Below are 17,297 nucleotides of genomic sequence, written 5' to 3' on the forward strand. Positions count from 1 at the left end.
GCTTTTAGAAGCAGTGCTGTCCAAATTTATGAGAAACATTATCCACATCCTTGATTTATCCCCAATACCCTACTGAGACTTAAATTAGGATATACAGTACTTCAATAGCCACTTGGATGAGAACATGCCACTTAAGATAGTGGAACTAATTATGCAAATTATTCATTGGCCCAACTTGTCCTTATACTTAAATGAGATTTCTCATTTAAAAAAAACAACCAAAACAATGATTTCTACCTCTGTGGCTTCTCAGTTCAAGCACTATGATGGGTCTGGGAAAAGCTATCTCTGAGGTCATACAACATATCCTTGATGTTGACTTACAAGTGGGCAAATCTAAAGTTCCAAATTATGCCTCAGGGAACTTTTAGATCTTCTTTGCTACTCCAAACTAGTGTTTTAAGATACTTTTCCCCTCAAGCAGAAGAGTGTTTACATTAGCTGGGTTGAGGGCCCTATCATTGATCTTGATGATGGGGCAGCTCAATCACATCTCATATCTGGATGATATGCTGAGATGCAGTCATCAAAACCATAGACCATATCCTGTTGCACTACTGCCCACCATGTCAAGACTGGCAATCTATATTACTGCATCCTTGTTAAATCCAGGGTCTGGGCCTAGTCAGAATTATATAGTTCTTTCTACTGTAGTGGATACTTAATAAAAAGTTCTAAGAAAGGCACTAGGTTTGGCTGTTGCCATTGCCATTAAAAGTCAATGGATTTAAACTCACCCTACCCTGGATCAGCTGAGTGCCCTTCAGGAGACTGAAATGGGGTTTCCAATGTCCTGCTTTACTGCCTATCATTATTTTATCATTTTACTGTTTGGATTTATGTACATATATTTTATTCAACTCCATGTGTTTTTAATATAATTTATTTGTTTTGTATGTACTTTTTCAGATTTGGTCTGTGATCTAAAATAAAATAAATAGTGGGAAATCTTGCCCAACAAAGGCCAGGCAGATAATTAAATTAAATGCTATGTTTATATGCCGGCCCTACATTGCACAACACTTTTAGGGTTCCTACATATGTGTTCACAACTGGCAAAGTATAATTTCTAACAAAACAAATGGGAGCAAGAACATATATAATGTATGAATTTAAAATGTTGGGCAGGTCTAACCCCTTTGTAGATTGAGATAGGTTGACAAACTGGAAACCTAATATGTCTATTATTATTCTTCCTTTTCTTGATGTGGATAATTCTAAAAAAAATTGGTTTAATTTTAGGATATATCCAAAACTGTAAGACGATCGCTTAATAAATTCATTAAAATTGAAAAACCTCCTTGTCATAAATTACTGCAAAATGGAAAGAAATACAGATTAAATAGTGATCCAGAAGCTGACATAACCCCTGAGGTATGTTTCTCATTTTTTGATAATTGGTTTGTCAACATATGTAGAGTTTGTGAAACATGAAAATTTCATCATTTGTAGTTCCAACTTTAGGGCAGTTTTTATTTTAAGTGTGCTCTGGCCTAAGTTACAGCAAAATGATTTATGCATTCATAAAACTTTAAAGAAGAAAAATATTTTGTCACAGTAAGCAGATTTTTTTTAATATTTCAATATCCTTTTCCTAGGAAATTCAGTTTGGAGATGACTCCACCCTGGCAGAGAAACCTTTCTTTGAAGTATATTTAGAACAGCCAGTGGAACTTATGTTATCTCTGGTGAATGTGGAGTCTGAAGAAGTTGTGTGGAAGGCAAAGCTAAGAGAATGTAAGTGTATATTGAGCACAGTCCAGTGCATGCTGCATACATCTAGAAATTCTATTAAAATTTTAATAATGGATTTGAATCAACAAATCTGCCTACAGTACAGTCAAAATGTGTGCATCTTATGTTATTTTGGGTTTTATTTATTTTTCTAAATAAAATCAGCTTCTAGTTCAAAAGCTCCTACAAAAAACATCCAGAGAATGAACATAAATCTATGTTTTTCATATGAAAAACTAGTTTGGGAATTTTAGGTAACCAGAGATTGAATTAAAATTAAGGTAACAATGCAATACATGAAGGTAAATGTCTATCTGCTGTCTTACACAATCACCAAGCTGTCTTTTGACCTTAGTGATTATTTTAATGTTTCTGTGGGTTTGGTTCATGGAAAAGCCTTTGCAAAAATTTTAGATACAAACACCTATTTGAATTTAATATTATTTTCTATTGACAGAATTATCAGCATGGGACATAGGTATTTTTAAGTGATTGGCAATCAGTCATAGGTAATCTATGGAAAGAGAATTTCAATAAATACTGTATTTACATGGATAGGGCACAAAGTACTTTCCTACCGGACAACCTAAACCTTTACAATCCACCATGAACTCTCAGACCTTCATTGACTTGGAAGGTCTGGCTGCAATCCTAACAGTTAATTCTGTCTTATTTTTAGTGGAACAACTTGCAGCCAGATTTGAGGCTGCCCCCTCCTTCTTTCAGTTTAGGAGTTGCCTTAAAATATTCCTTTTTATTCAAATATTTGAATGGCACATACATTTTTAAAATTAATAAATTAATAGTAAATTCAAGGGCCATGAAAGAAATGGAGTTTTCTCATTTATAATACATGCAGTGCTGACCCAGGTCAGATGCATTGATTTTATTTGATAATAAACTGTTGAATGTGTATTTGGCCTGTGTGCTTAGTTTTGACCTTATCTGAGGTACTGTAATTCCAGATTTTTTACAACAGTGATTTAATCCTGCTTTACTTATGAAGCAATGAAACCAGATTCTGATCTTTCCTGGTTGCTCCTGGGCAAAATTAAGGAAGGGAAATGTCATGGAAGATTTCATACATTCTCATCCCTACCATATAAAGATTAAGAAGTAGCATTTAGTTCCTTTCAACAGTAGTGGCAACATTTGCAGTTGCAGGAAAACCTTTGCTAATGCTGAGTTCCAGACAATTCAGCTGGTTGTGAGCCAGAAATCTACATCCTGCACAAGGGATAAAACTTTTGGAAAACAGACGCATACACTTGACTTCAAGCATTTGGAAAAGCTTCCCATGTGTGGTGGCAGAAACTCCCAACTAAGATAGGTGTGAAAGCAAGGGTCCAGAAATTGCAATTAAATTTTAAAAACTTCCTTTATTTTTGACTGATATTGATCCCTTTCTTCCTTCTTCTCTGAGTGTTTGAATGTGCATTATAATCAGGGTAAGGAAAGCCCCAATTGCCTGAGTTTTATAGGAGGAGGGGCAGAAGTAAAGAATGAGAATCATGCAGTTTTTTTTCCTTCTACAGAAAATAGCTCCTTCTGTTCCTTTGCAGTTCCCTGCATATACCTTACAACTCAGGGAAATGGATTTCTCTCTTCATTGCTTATGTCTCTAAAACAGCCTTTCTCAACCGTTTGACCTTGGAGGAGCCCTTGAAATATTTTTCAGGCCTCAGGCTCAAATATAGGCCAGAAGTTACAAAATTATGATGTTCGTTTCATGTGTAGGTGTACATATATATACATACATACACATACATACATATACACACACATACATACACACATACATACATACATACAAACATACATACACACACAAACACACATGCATGCATTAACAGTGGTCTTGAACTGAAAAGAAAGAATGAAACTTACTTCTTTAATGTGAAGTTGCCCAAATTTGAAATCATTTTTTAAATAAATTGTGATCTCCCAGGGAACCCCTTGTGATCTCTTGTGGAACCCTAGAGTTCCATGGAACCCTGGTTGAGAAACCCTGCTCTAAAAAACTTAGTACAAAATGAAAAATGCATACTCTTCTTTTCTTTGCTCAGGTTCATTGCATTTATCAAAGGTTTTTTGCATCCTTGATATTGCAGGTACCATAGCAAAGGTACCTTGCATTCATTCTTTTCTGCAATGGCTGAAGGAAAATTTCATGCCAATCCTCAGGGCATTCTTTGGATATCAGAAACATTATGTACTTTGGCTTTTTCCATTGCTATCAGATACCTAAATGGTCAGGGCAGCTGGTCCTATATACATAACTAGACCTTTCTGTTTTAGCTAGCTGTTTTTGAGTAGTAGGAAACTCGACTTTTACATTTGTTTTAAATTTCTTTGATTAGTTTCTGCTTTATGAACTGCTTTGAAGGTGTGGGGCACGTATTTTTAAAAGGCATAAAATAAAGATAATTGTACAGTAAATGGCCATTTGACCTGTAACATTCATGTGATAATTATGTATTGCAAATTACCACATGCTTTCATTTTCTTTTGCATTGGACAGGTGACTGGACCGCACATAACCAGAACGATAATGAGCAGAAAAAATCTCTTAACTGTAAGTGTTTGGAACAGATCCACTTGAAACCTGTTTTGTATACCATATATTTATCATTCACTTTCTATGACTTCCCAGTGGGAGCATTCACATGTCTTTGCACCTGTAAATAAAACGTAGGAAAATTGTGGCCATCTATTATTCCTGAGACACAACACAGCCTCATAATAATGTCCTTGTTTAACCTTGTGTTCTGTCTCAGACAAAATATAATCCAGTTACTGTCTATGGACTTTTCAATGTTTTACTAAAGGTGTAGGAGACAGACAAATAAGGTATTTAAGAATCGATACGAAGATTGAGGGAAAAAGATAGTGATGACCATTCCAAATTGGATGGTAAAGCTTATTTGGGGCTGCAACTTAATCCAACACTAATTATTACAAAAGCTTAGCTGTTATAGTCATTGTTTCAACCCACGTTCTCAGGCAGAGGCCTTTATACAGACAGTACCCATCAACTATAAGGATGACACAGACTACTTAAAAGGAACAACCCACCATGAGAAGACCACTACTCCCAAAATATCTTCTCCTGAAGCCTGGTGCTTCCGTGCTTTTAAACCTGACAGCACCTTCACTCTATGCCCATAGCTGGATATATTCAAGGACTACAGTCTCAGGAGTTGTGTATATTAACACCATCCTGACTTCTGCACCAGGACCTGTGCTTTAATTTCAGAGGACTTGAAAGAACCATCCTCTTCTTTTGATGACCCCATGCTAACTGGAGTGCTGCAGGTTGAAGTAACATCATTTGTGGGGCACAGGGTCCACATCCCTAGCTTTGATAATGTTGCTGCTGGACAGATAGCACTTCTACAGGTATTGGCTGATTTTCAGTCCTTCCCGTTGCGGTTCTCATTCCCTGAAAAAGCTGCTTTGGAACTAACTTTGAAGCTAGTTTGTATTGGGGATACATGGGACTGAGAAAAAAGGAAAGTTTCAGCAAAGGCTTCACTCCCTATAAAAGCCTGAGAGTCTTGGGGTGGTACATATATTTAGAAGGCATGAGAGACTGTACACTTTGATTCCATGTTTTTTGCCATGCGTGCTTTAGATCTTGGGAAACGAAAATCTAGCACCAGTCTAACAGGTGAACTTTGCAGTAAGCGACAAAAGACTGCAGACACTTCAGGTAAATAGTTTTTCCATATTGTGGAATAATACATTTTAAAATTAGATAGGTGTATTAACAATCTAAGCTACAGAAATGTAATGTTTGAATGTCTGTGCAAGCACCCTTGTTGTCCATTTTTATGTAATATTATTGTATTTGTAAATGTCCACAAGAGGGAGATCTTTGATTTCTGTTACTTTGATAATTTGAAATGGGTTATAGCAAAGGCAGCTTTCATCAGCACACTAAAATTCTAATTAAGATGATATTAGTTATATTTTCCTTATCTTTGATAATTATTAACACCATTGTTAATAGTGAGCTCTGTCACTGGAATTCTTTCATACCCCTTTACCAGCAGTGGCCATGGAAGGCATATCTACCCTCTTCTGTATAACAAATTGTGTGTGTGTGCATGTGCACGTGTGCACATGCACACTTTCTCCCCAGGGACTAGTCAGGATGGGGACATTCACATTACCTATATGTTTATTTTTTTAAAAATAAGTTTATTAAATATTAGGGTTAGGGTTAATTTTAATAAAAATTAAAAGAAACAAGAGTAGAAAGAAGGAGTAAAAAGTACAAAGGAAAATAAAAATAAAAAACAGAAAAAAGAAGAATATAGTAAAGAAAAAGAAAATAAATATATAAAGAAGCAACTTCCAACCTTCATCACAAGTATAAACAATTTTAGTAACTTTTCACCTCTTCATTTATAACCATTGATCTCTTCATCCCATGTCCCATCTCTTATCTATAAACAAATCCATAAAGCATCATCATTTCAGTCCTGGTGTCAGCAAAAGTCCATTAGGGGTTGCCAGAAATAACAACATGTCTATTTTAACCTTGATCAAATAGACCAACTTTATATTCATTCCTTTTATTTCTAACAATCTTAATATTTAGTCCATTCAAATAAAGTTGTAGAACTTGATTTCTTTTCATTTCTTTTTCCCCTTCTCACAAGATACATCCAAGCTTTAACAAACCTCTTTTGTAAATCCAATATAAAAGAATTACGCAGGTCACTCTCTTGGTTTATTATTTGTAATTCCCTTTTGATCTTTAAAGCATCAACCAATTTCTTTTGTATGTCCAGTGAAGCATCTTTTTCCATGTCATTCTTGTAGTCTGTCATTTGTAGATCCACTTTCAGTGTCAACTCTGTCTCTGTCTTGTCAGATAAAACTTGTTCCTCTTCCGTCATTTCTTCCAAAACATCTTTTGGACACAGTCTATCCATAGAAGCAAACATTGCTATTGACATTGTTGATATTAACTTCTGATTCCATTTTTCAAAAGTGTCCTTCAGTATTTCCAATGTTATATTGTTATTCTGTAGCTGTTAATCAGGTTTATGTGTTCTTCTCCTTTAATTAATATCTTTAGTTCCCTCTAGTGTCCAATATTTAAAATTGTTTTATCTCTTTTATGTTCAAAACAAGCTGACTTTCCCACGGGAAGGATTCTTATAATTAATTCCAAAATCTTATTTCAGATTTATCTGGAACCTTAATCCATTTATAACTTTCTAAAATTAAAGTCTTAATTAGCTTTTTGTTGTTTATTTCACATTTTTAAAGTTCTTAAGCTTGTAGTTAAAATCTTCTTTCATTAAGAATTGAAGGCAGACTCACCCGGTGTTTTCACACTTGTCAATTCAAAGGTTTCTGATAGCTGAAAAGCAGTTAACAAACAATTTCTGAATGTGATTAGACAAGGAAGTATGTGAACTTAGTGTCCTTTTAAAGGTGCCAAGCTTGGTTTGAACCAGCTGGCTATTCCCTCGCCTCCCAGTGCTCAAAACCTGCCAGAGACTGCTGTCTCCTTGTGAGAAGCAACTGTCTGGAGGACTTGTGGGTGATCTCCCGTCCTCTCTTTTTCTGGAGAGCTGGTTTACTCACCGACTCTTCATTCTTTGCCATGGTTGTTGGCTCCGCTTTTTGCAGAACTGTCTTTAGTGTACCATTTCTTCCTCCGGAAGTCCCATATTACCTATATGTTTATATGTGTGTCTATGAAGGCTTAATCAGGTGGGTGCATATGTGTTTTCTTTGAATATGTGCATGTACGTTTCTGTACTTCCTTGTGTTGAGTCTGTGTATTTTTATGTATATGTGGGCATTGGGAAGTATGGGGTGAGTACTGTATACTCTCCTCCGGGTCATGTGACTTGGAAGGAGGTGGAAGGTGCTTAGGGTGGAGTTATCCAAGGTGCTGCACGACTACTTCTCCCAAAGGTATCTGTTGGGATTTTTTTCTTCTGCAGACCCCAGCCTGATCTAGCCCATTTTTTAATGCAAATCTTTCATTTGCTGCTTTCTTCTGCACACCAAACTTTGTTTCGTTTTATCCAGTTTTCAGAGAGTTATCTTGCTGCTGGACAAACAGGCAGACAAACAGGCAGATTCCTGGACCCCATTACATAACTCCCTCCCAAAATTCTGTTGGCTGGGAAAAAAAAGAAAATTCTGAAACGGCAATAATCTTTTTTAACATCCAGTGAGGAATGTACATGCATTGCTGAGTCTATTGTGATAATGGTGGGAGTAATAGAATTGAATAGTCTCCTGTGCAAGACAGTATCACATAAAGGAGATTTTAGCTTTTCCTGCTTTGAAGTAAATGATAACAAGGTTTATTTAATATCTTAATGGAAGAGCACATGCTTTGCACATGTGATACCCAAGTCCAGTCCTCTGGCATTAACAGTCGAGTCACAGGCACAGCTTCTTCCCAGCAAGAGTTTTTACACTTTTAAATGAAAAGGATAGAGCCAGGCTGGTGTGGTAGTTACAGCAGCAGACTAGAAACTGGGTGACAGAGAGTTCTAGTTCTGACTTAGGCGTGAAGGCCAGTTGAGTGAGTTTGGGCCAGTTACTCTCTCTCAGGCCTAGGAAGAAGGCAACAACAAACCACCTCTGAAATGCTGCCAAGAAAACTGCAGGGCCTAATCCTGGACTGACCAGTTAAGACTGACTTGAGGGGATAGAGATTTGCATATTTTTATTTTATTACTATCACAGAACCAGCACTACCAAGAATATACCTTCAGTCTTTAAAAGAAAAGGAATAAAATTTTAAACAATTTAAAACTGAATTAAAAGTAGGATAACAACTATGATCCCTCAGTGACTGCATGGAGTAATCATTAACTTTGGAAACTAATAAACTGGCACTGTGACACAATACATATTTACTTATGTATTTATAGAATAATTTATAGACTGCCTACTTCGTAGTGATTCAAGGTGGCTTACGATAAGAATAAGAAAAAAACAGAGTAACAGTCTGGTTCATGCTGACTTCAAAGTACTTTATTTCTGTCATTGACCAACCATCAGAATAGAATAATACAGCATTAAAGGATAAGATAAATTTTAAAAAAATGAAATAAAAAAGAGAAATTGAACATGACTGGCATAGGTGAAACCTTTTAGTTCACGTAAACCACTTTGAACAGAGGCTGTTAGAGCTAAGCCTTCAGTGAAACCAATAAACCGAAAGCAGTTATTACTATTAATCTTGAAGCAGGTTTAATCAAGTCAAACTGTTCCTAATGAGGTTCTCTCAAATCTTCATGAACTTTGAACTTCAACTGACTAGTTTTGGGGAATATCCCTCTAGTTTGCTTTATGCAAATGTTGTTTGTTTTCACAGACACAGGTCGGATTAGGAGACTGGCTGAACATAAACTTCTCTGAAACAAAGATTGTGAAGTATGTCACATGATTGATTAAATACAGATGACAGATTAATAGGCAGGCAAGAGAGCAAGAGGAATGTTATAAACATCTGGGAATAATTTTTCATGACCCAAGACCATAGTGTGTGCAATTGTCATATGCAATGAATAATGCACAAAACACTGTCTCTGCCACCCTGAGATTTCATCACACAGCCATTATTCCCTTAGCATTATAATTTTAATGCCCAAGTTTTACTTTACTTTTGCTGGACAGAGTACAAGGCTGTGATTATCCCTATTTTTAATATGAGAAACTACAAGTCCCCCACCCCCCAAATTTCTTCAAGTACCCAAATGTAGCACTTAGTTAGACCAGGCGTTTGTGGAAGCTACAGCCTGGATTCTGTTTTTTTGTTTTTTGTTTGTTTGTCTGTTTTTTTGTTATCTGTTTAAATTACTGTTTTACCAAGAAACTTAGCTGTACTTCTTTGGTTGATTCCTTACTTTTAGCCTGGAGGTTAAATGGGTGAGAATTTTTGTCCCCCTTATTATTTAGTGTCTCTGGAATTTAGGTAAGCTAAGGAGACAATAAAACAACAGATTCTAGACATAGACTGACACAGTGATATAAAGCTAGGAGGTTGAAAAATTGGGTTCCCATCACATGCCAGCTACTTATCTTCACTCTGTGGAGTGCCAGAAATTAAGAATTGTATTTCACTGGCAGCTCTGATGCACTGTCAACAGCAGTGATAGAAGGACATTCCAATGAAAGATCACACCTGCCCTTTGGGGCTTGATCAAGTAGAATCTTTAGCCCACATCTTTCTATCCTGCTCTGACTCAAGTCTACTCGTACTGTTCCCCTAGTATCTAAATTCCCAGAGTGCACTGAGAATATGTAAGTACTTTACCATGAGTAGATAGAAATATTCTCCACATACATAAAGTTGCTAAATCCAGCTGGTACATCAGTTATGGGCTTTGGGGATGGAGACTAGAGGGTGATTTGCCAGGCAACCTAGGTGGTGATAATGCTGCTGTGAAGAGGCAACATATATAATTAAATAATTTATATAGATGTTAAATAATCATGGAACTAACAAGTAACGTTGCTCAATACATTTTTATTATGGATCCTGTCTGACAGTTTGCCTCCAGAAATTGACTGGGTATCACCACACAGATTATATATTAATAAAGGCAGCTGTCTGAAAATATTAATTTCACCCAGTGAAATTCAGCTGTATCTCAGTGCTGACTTGAAATCTATCAAAGCAACAAACAGGACTGTCTTAGAAATGGACTTACCTTTTTCTACTCAGTGAGATAGGACGAAAACCTGACTGAGTTTTCTCTGAAGCTTGCTTGCTCATCTACTAAAATGTTATACTGCTGAAATTAATCTTGAGGTTTCAGCAATAGATTCTTGCTGTAGAGTTTCCTTAATAGCTTGATCAGATCTCCCACCCTTTAATAGGAATAATAATCATTAAATCCCAATATTTGGGTAAGACTGTAGTGTGATCTGCGGTAGTAAAAAGTGGTGAATAGAGGAGCCTACCATTCATAAGCCTGCTTTAAGAGTATCTGTGTGAATCAGGTCATTGCCAGAGGCTTTGCAGATTGAAATTGTTTAATCAGTTCAGAGATCTTCTCACTGTAACCAATGGCCAGTCTTTAGCAATTCCCTAGTCAAATATAAAGACTTGGGTAGGAGAAACTTGCAAAGGTGGACCTAGAATAATTTAGCAAGATTTAGCTTCTCCTTTGGCCAGGGCTCTCCCAATCGCTGCCAAAATAAGGCTGGGCTTGTTTTTGGTTTTTTTCTTTTTGTTTTGGCTGTGTAAATTAACTCCTGCCGAACATGTTTCTGCTCTCCCCTCTTTTATATTTTTACCTGTTCTTTTAAACTGGACATTTCTAAATAAGATAAGAGGAGGAAATAGATGGAAGACCTGCATATCTATATGGTTTGCAAGCTTTTAGCAGATATATACTTATCAAGCCATTTTTTGGATGTTAGATTAGAGGCATGTGATATAGAAGCTAAATTAGTGTTTCCTGTTGGACTTTGATCTGTCAAAAAAACCCCCAGGGCATTGATGTAAGACTTTGGACCCCCCAAATCTAGAAATGTTGCTTTCATAACTTGTACATGAATTGGTTTTATAAAAATAACAGTGTAAACAAAGCAGGCAGGTAGAATTAAACCGAACAGCCAGTGTAGATTGCATTAGTGCACAGAGGACCCCTAGTGACATTTATATATAATTTGGTGGAGATCCAAGTGGTATTTCCTTTGCTTGATCTGCCTTTGCCAATGTTTGATTGGCCTTGAGTGAAAAGCTTGGAAGCCATCAGTTGAATGACATCTGTTGCTCAGGACTCCTGAAAAAAAGCCCCATTAAATTTTCCACTTTCAATATAATTTCAGCTTTTTCTTCTTGTGACGGAGTGAATAAAATTTCCATCATAAAGTTTTCATCATGTCCCTTTCTGTTTATTCTCTGCTTTGCGCCCTCCCCCCGCCCTGCCATGCATGAACATTGATTGAGTCTGTCCTTGAAGAAGATCTATCTGCCTTGCTTTATTGGCTAAGATCCTGCTTTATACTCAAACCTGTTTTCTCTGGTAGCAGCTGTGTTTGATGAGTAAACGTTAAGGACTGTCTTTTTGGTATAATTAGATGAAAGCAGCTCGAAGGGAGGATCTTGAAAAACTCGTAAAACTGTTATTTGAAATCTTATAAATTCTCCCATTTTCAGTAGCTTTGTAGATTTTTAAAAGAACAAACAGAATTCTAAACCTTCCATAAAGAGAAAGCGAACATTTCCATAAAGGGAAGGAAAACATTCTAGCACAGTTAAATCAATATATAGTTATTGTTAGATTTTTATAGTTTATTGTTAGTATTAAGCAAGCATACCTAATACTCCTGCCTCCTATTTCCCCCCCCAAATTGGTTTACAAAGCACAACCTCCCTCTATTAATATCATTACTGACTGTCTGCAGAAAAAATGGCTTTAATTTAAGAGAGCTCCTACGTTTAGGCTATTGTGGTTGCTTGGGTAGAGGATGTAGACTTAGAGAAGACCATATGTTCTCACTTCACTTCGCTTCCTTAGATTATATTGCACATGTGCATCAGAAAGCTTCTTCAGATCATCATCTTTATAATACACTGTGCTTCATTGTTCAAGCATAGAAAACATGGTCTGAGTAGTTAGATGGCATTGCTGAACTACAGAATCAGTTACAGGCTCACAGGATATGGTAGACTATTTGCTGGTAGAGTTTGGTGTTCTGCTGCTGGATCTGGGGTAGATAGCATCTCCTCTCCCTTCCAGCCTATCTTCTCATGATTGAATGAGGAGATAGGAACATAACATCCATTAGAAAACTTCACTCAAACCTCATTATTTGGTTTATTTACTGAGGGTCTGGTGGGTGACTGTGGATCAATTCTTAGTTACCTTGCTGCTCTGGTGGAGACTTAAAGAGACATGCTTGTTCCATGACATGTTTTTTCCCCTTGGGTTTAACTCCCATTCCTTCTCAATTACAATACTATCTCAGCACTGGAGATTATGTTCTAGTTGAAAGCGAATCACAGAGCTCGGTAAGATCTCCAGCCAAGACATAACAGACAATCGTAGCTAGACGCAGCATGGAACACAGCTAACTACTAGCTACTCCTACCTTCTGAGTAGATGGGAACTTGTGCTGGTTAATGACTGCAATAAAGACTGCTGCTGAGTAGATGGGAAGGAATATCCCATAAGGTACTGCATTTGTATGTTATCTTATCTTCCATACAAACCGAAGTGCCATTTTTATCCCACACTGCCAGGTTCCTTAGTATAGACAAAGTAAAAGCAATTGCTACTTATAACCAATATCTGCTTTTATGCATTTAGATGGAATGAAAAGTAAACACGTGTTAACTGATCAGCAGCTTATGATTCTTGCAATGAAAATGGGTAAAGACTGGAAAGTCATTGGTATTGGATGCCTGAAGTTGTCCATTGAAGATATCCAACAGATTGAGGCAAAGGAAGAAGATGTTAATATGTATAAATGTATGATGCTGCGGAAATGGAGAGATTCTGAACAGAACAACGGAACAGCGCGTAGTTTATATGAATGTCTTAATGGTCAGGCATCCCATGAGGTGCTAGAAATTCTGAAAGGTACCAGCTGTTTGTATCCTATGTAATCAAGAATTTGTTATTTTTTTGGTATTTCTTACAAATACAGAATCAGGACCCAGCAAAAGAAATTTTAATCTTACACGATATATTCTCATATTAGTGCCCAACTTCTTGATGTTGATATGGAGAACTATTCACCTTTAAGAGTTTGTTTACTTATTTATTCAATTTGTCCCCACTGTAAAAACAATACTCTTGGATCTTCAGAACAAAATGAATGCAGTAAAAAATAAACCCTAAAATCCTCCAATATAAAATAAAATTTTAAAAAACCATCCATACATCAGCATCACCTCAGTTACCGTAGCCCTCCAGAACAATTGTCTCCAACAGTTTCCAAAGAACCACTATTCTGGGGGCCCAACTTGCCCCCAGAAGGCTCTTAGCATGGATTCAGTCCCTGAGAAACAACAGTGGTATGCCTCGTTCCCCCTCCCAATGTGCTAGTTGGGAGGCAAAAGCAGTTTTTCTTGGGATGTATGAGTTGGAGAGGACAATTCCAGCTGGAGAAGGCAATCCTGAAGGTATTTGGTGTCAAGCCATATAGGACTTTATAGATTAAAGCCAGCACTTTGAATTTCACCTGGAAGCAAATAGGAAGCCAACACAGAGCCTAAAGCATTTGTATTATGTGATTGGGATAGAAAGCTAGCCTGGTGCTGCATTCAAAATTAACAGAAACTTCTGAATGGTCTTCAGAGGAAGCCCAATGTAGACTACATTGCAGTTGATCCCAACTAGGATTGCTTCCCAGTTAAAGTCAGGCAAATCAACATGCCACATTCCTTCCTTAACCTCAGTATTGTAAAATGCTCTTCTGTTCAATATGGACCTGAATTTGATACTGGTATTTATAATTTACTACATCTTTTAGACTGTTCCATAACTAGAATAGAACAGCTTTCATCAATCTTGAAAATGTTCAGCAGTATATCCTATAATTCAAATAATTATGATCAATAAATTCAACTCATTCTCTATTTACAGGTAGTCCTTGTTTAGCGACTGCAATTGGGACTGGCAACTTGGTCATTAAGTGTAGTGGTCACTAAGTGAAACTGCAACCATACTTATGATCTTGCTTCAGCTTTCTTTTGCTTTACAGACCTGCAAAGGTCGTAAATGTGAGAGTTGATCATAAAGTTACTTTTTCATCACTGTCATAACTGAATGGTTGCTAAATGAGGCAGTTGCTAAATAAGGACTTCTTGTAATGGGGCTGTACACACTTCAAAAATTATTTCAAAGTAGCAGACCTCACATGAGAATCTTTTGAAGTATATACAGTCCTATTTACCTAAATTCCAAGTATTGCCTAAAACTTTACTGCTTTATTTTTTCCAGGTTTTTTACAGCAAATGTGAGATCATGCGGAAACAGCTTGAAAAACAGGAATACTGGAAATATTCTTCAGTAAATTTTCCAGTCGCGTAAAAGGAATTTTGTTGCAAACTTGACTACACTTTAAAACTAAAAAAAAGAAAATGATGGACCAATTATTGAAACTCAGGGTTAAATATACTATGGGAAGGAAACAAAGTGAGTGGAATTGTAAACTTCTACAAACCCTTTTACCCCTACTTTTTACTCAAGGCTTCCCAGAGACATTTGCACAATCAACCTTCACACCCAGGAGAACTGATGTAAAATGTTTTCAGGTCTTTTTATTTGGATTAGGGTTCTTCCCTTTCTGTTTGGATTAGGGATCTTCCCTTTCTGCCTTTGTTTTCATTCCACACACACATGATAATCACCAACCTGACATAGTGCTGTAAAGACCCTTTTTCACTGTGTGTGCCTCAAGATGGAAACATTCAATCTTTGCCAGCACCCTCAAATGTTCTCATTCTAAATTCTATCCCTACAGTAGCATTCTTGCTGCAGACCTTTTTCTAGATACCATACTTAGAAATGAGATTTGCAGTGCCTTGAGACAAGTTTGGTTTCATATTGTATAATAAACAAAACTTGAGGTTCCTCAGAAGTTTATTAGGAATTCTTCAGTGAGACAAGTAATAATGAAAGATTTGTTTCTTGGAAGATATTATGATTGTCTTCACTGTTCTTCTGCAAGATGCAACTGAAGGGCATATTGGACATATTCTATTTTTTGGGTGGTATTTAAGACAACAATGGACCTTGTTCCTTGGTTTTTATTGAGAGGGCTGGCAAAATATTGTTTAGAAATCCCCTGCTTTCTCCTTCAAAAGTATAGTAAAGCAGTTCAACATTTTCTATGAAGAAAAACTGATCTTCAGGGGATTTGTATATGTAATTATACAAATTTGCATAAATAATACCTGTTTTAAATGGCAATCTGGCTTTAGTGGGAGGTGAGAAGCATTGATGACACCCAGTTGTCAAAATACTGGAAATACTTAACCATTATTTCACCTGAAAAATTTAGTTGGTTCCCTATTTTGTAATTTTGTGTCATGTGCACTCTTAACAGAGTGGCTGCCGTGCTAAACATAGGCAGATTGAAACTCGCCCCCATTTTCAAGAAGATAGAACTGTTGAGGCTAAGCTAAAAAAAAATAATAATTTGCCCCAGGAACTAAAAAACAAGATGTAAGTGAAGTCTGAACTAACACAAAATCACTTTTTATAAAACCACAGATTTCTATTTCAACTCCCATTTTACAGTAATTTCTCTGATGCTCAGAGAAAAATGGCTTAGGCAAGAAACTGAAGACAAGCGATGTGGTTTGTGGGTTGAAAGTTGCTGCTTTTTAAACCACAATGAAATATGAATGATTTCATTCTGTAAAAAACAGAGAAACAAATGTCAGTGCAAAAAGGGTGGGCCCTATTACTACTTACCTCCTTTTAAAATCTGAGTAGTGCCCATGACACTCACTTTTTGCTTTTCCTGGATGGCCAAGGATGTTTAAATGAACTGTTGTTAGGGCAGCCAATGCTGGACTGTAAAATTTCAACTATTAAGAGGGTGCAGAGAGAGACAGAAAAGTCTAACTCTTTGCTGACTTCTAGTGGTTGCCTGAATTTTTGCAGTCTAGATACAGTAACCTTAACTCTTGAGCACAGCACTTTTATATTAAAACAGTACCTTTGGATATAAAAAGGTTACCAGAGATTGACCCTTCATTTTCCATCATGCCACTCTGCCTTTGTCCTTTTTTAAAAATTTCAACAAAAATCAGGAATTCTAGGACTTGGCCTAGAACACTATGTTGGAAATCCTAGGCATGTCTGAATGAATATGAGGACTAAAAATTATGTGAAAGTGGACAATTTTGCACTCAATAATCCTCTGTATTTTTACAAATACTTTTGTAGAATTATTATATCTGTACAGATTTGCTATTTATTTACGTAACTGTTTCCAAAAGTTTTCTTGTATTAGTGGATGCATTTGATGATATAATTCATCACTGCAAGTAATGTAGTGAATACTCCTTTCAATGAATCTTTGGTCCTCAAAATCCTGCAATCATAAAGCCATATTTTGCCATGTAAAACTGGTGTCAAATTCCATGTACCTCTGATTTTTTTTTAAAGAAATCAAGATTCTATTTGTAACTGTGGATAGCACGTACACACTGGTCCCTAACTGTCATATATTTTTTGTGATAGGCATCTATCCTGTACAGAGACGTCATGATATTATGTAGGTTTAAATAGGTTGTATTTTGTATTTTTTTTTTAATTCATTAAAATTAAATACATGTACGTGCCAGTGTGTAGTCTATTTATATTTAAGCAGTGTGAATGGAGTAGCCACTGATGCTAGGCCAACTATGCCTTGCAGTTTCTCAAAAGTTGTATTCCCCTACAAAGAGGCTTCTCTTTTTCTGCCTCACTTTCTGGGTCCTTGAGAAGTTCTTTGGAATTTCTCATTGTAGTACTTTAAGGCCTACTTTATTATTAGAGATAATAGTGGGCTTACTTTATTATTGGGCATAAAGTCTAATCCTAATTTATTGTCTTTAACACTTT

At 36.5% G+C, this 17,297-nt stretch overlaps 2 protein-coding genes across 2 annotated transcripts in view; both read left to right on the forward strand.

The window, feature by feature from the left end:
* LOC134500438 (NACHT, LRR and PYD domains-containing protein 1b allele 5-like) overlaps positions 1-5,238 on the forward strand; it is a 29,995-nt gene extending 24,757 nt beyond the window's left edge. The window contains exons 7-11 of the mRNA XM_063307771.1: positions 1,243-1,374; positions 1,599-1,737; positions 4,256-4,309; positions 4,563-4,584; positions 4,971-5,238. Of these exons, the coding sequence (XP_063163841.1) occupies positions 1,243-1,374; positions 1,599-1,737; positions 4,256-4,309; positions 4,563-4,584; positions 4,971-5,238 (615 nt within the window). The remainder of the gene's footprint in view (positions 1-1,242; positions 1,375-1,598; positions 1,738-4,255; positions 4,310-4,562; positions 4,585-4,970) is intronic.
* LOC134500539 (THO complex subunit 1-like) lies at positions 5,197-15,008 on the forward strand. Its single transcript, XM_063307875.1, has 3 exons — positions 5,197-5,446; positions 13,044-13,316; positions 14,682-15,008. The coding sequence occupies exons 1-3, from the start codon at positions 5,344-5,346 to the stop codon at positions 14,699-14,701; spliced, it is 396 nt and encodes a 131-aa protein (XP_063163945.1). The 5' UTR covers positions 5,197-5,343; the 3' UTR covers positions 14,702-15,008.
* The last annotated feature ends 2,289 nt before the right edge of the window (positions 15,009-17,297 follow it).

This window comes from Candoia aspera, chromosome 6, assembly GCF_035149785.1.
Source record: "Candoia aspera isolate rCanAsp1 chromosome 6, rCanAsp1.hap2, whole genome shotgun sequence".
NCBI lineage: Eukaryota > Metazoa > Chordata > Lepidosauria > Squamata > Boidae > Candoia > Candoia aspera.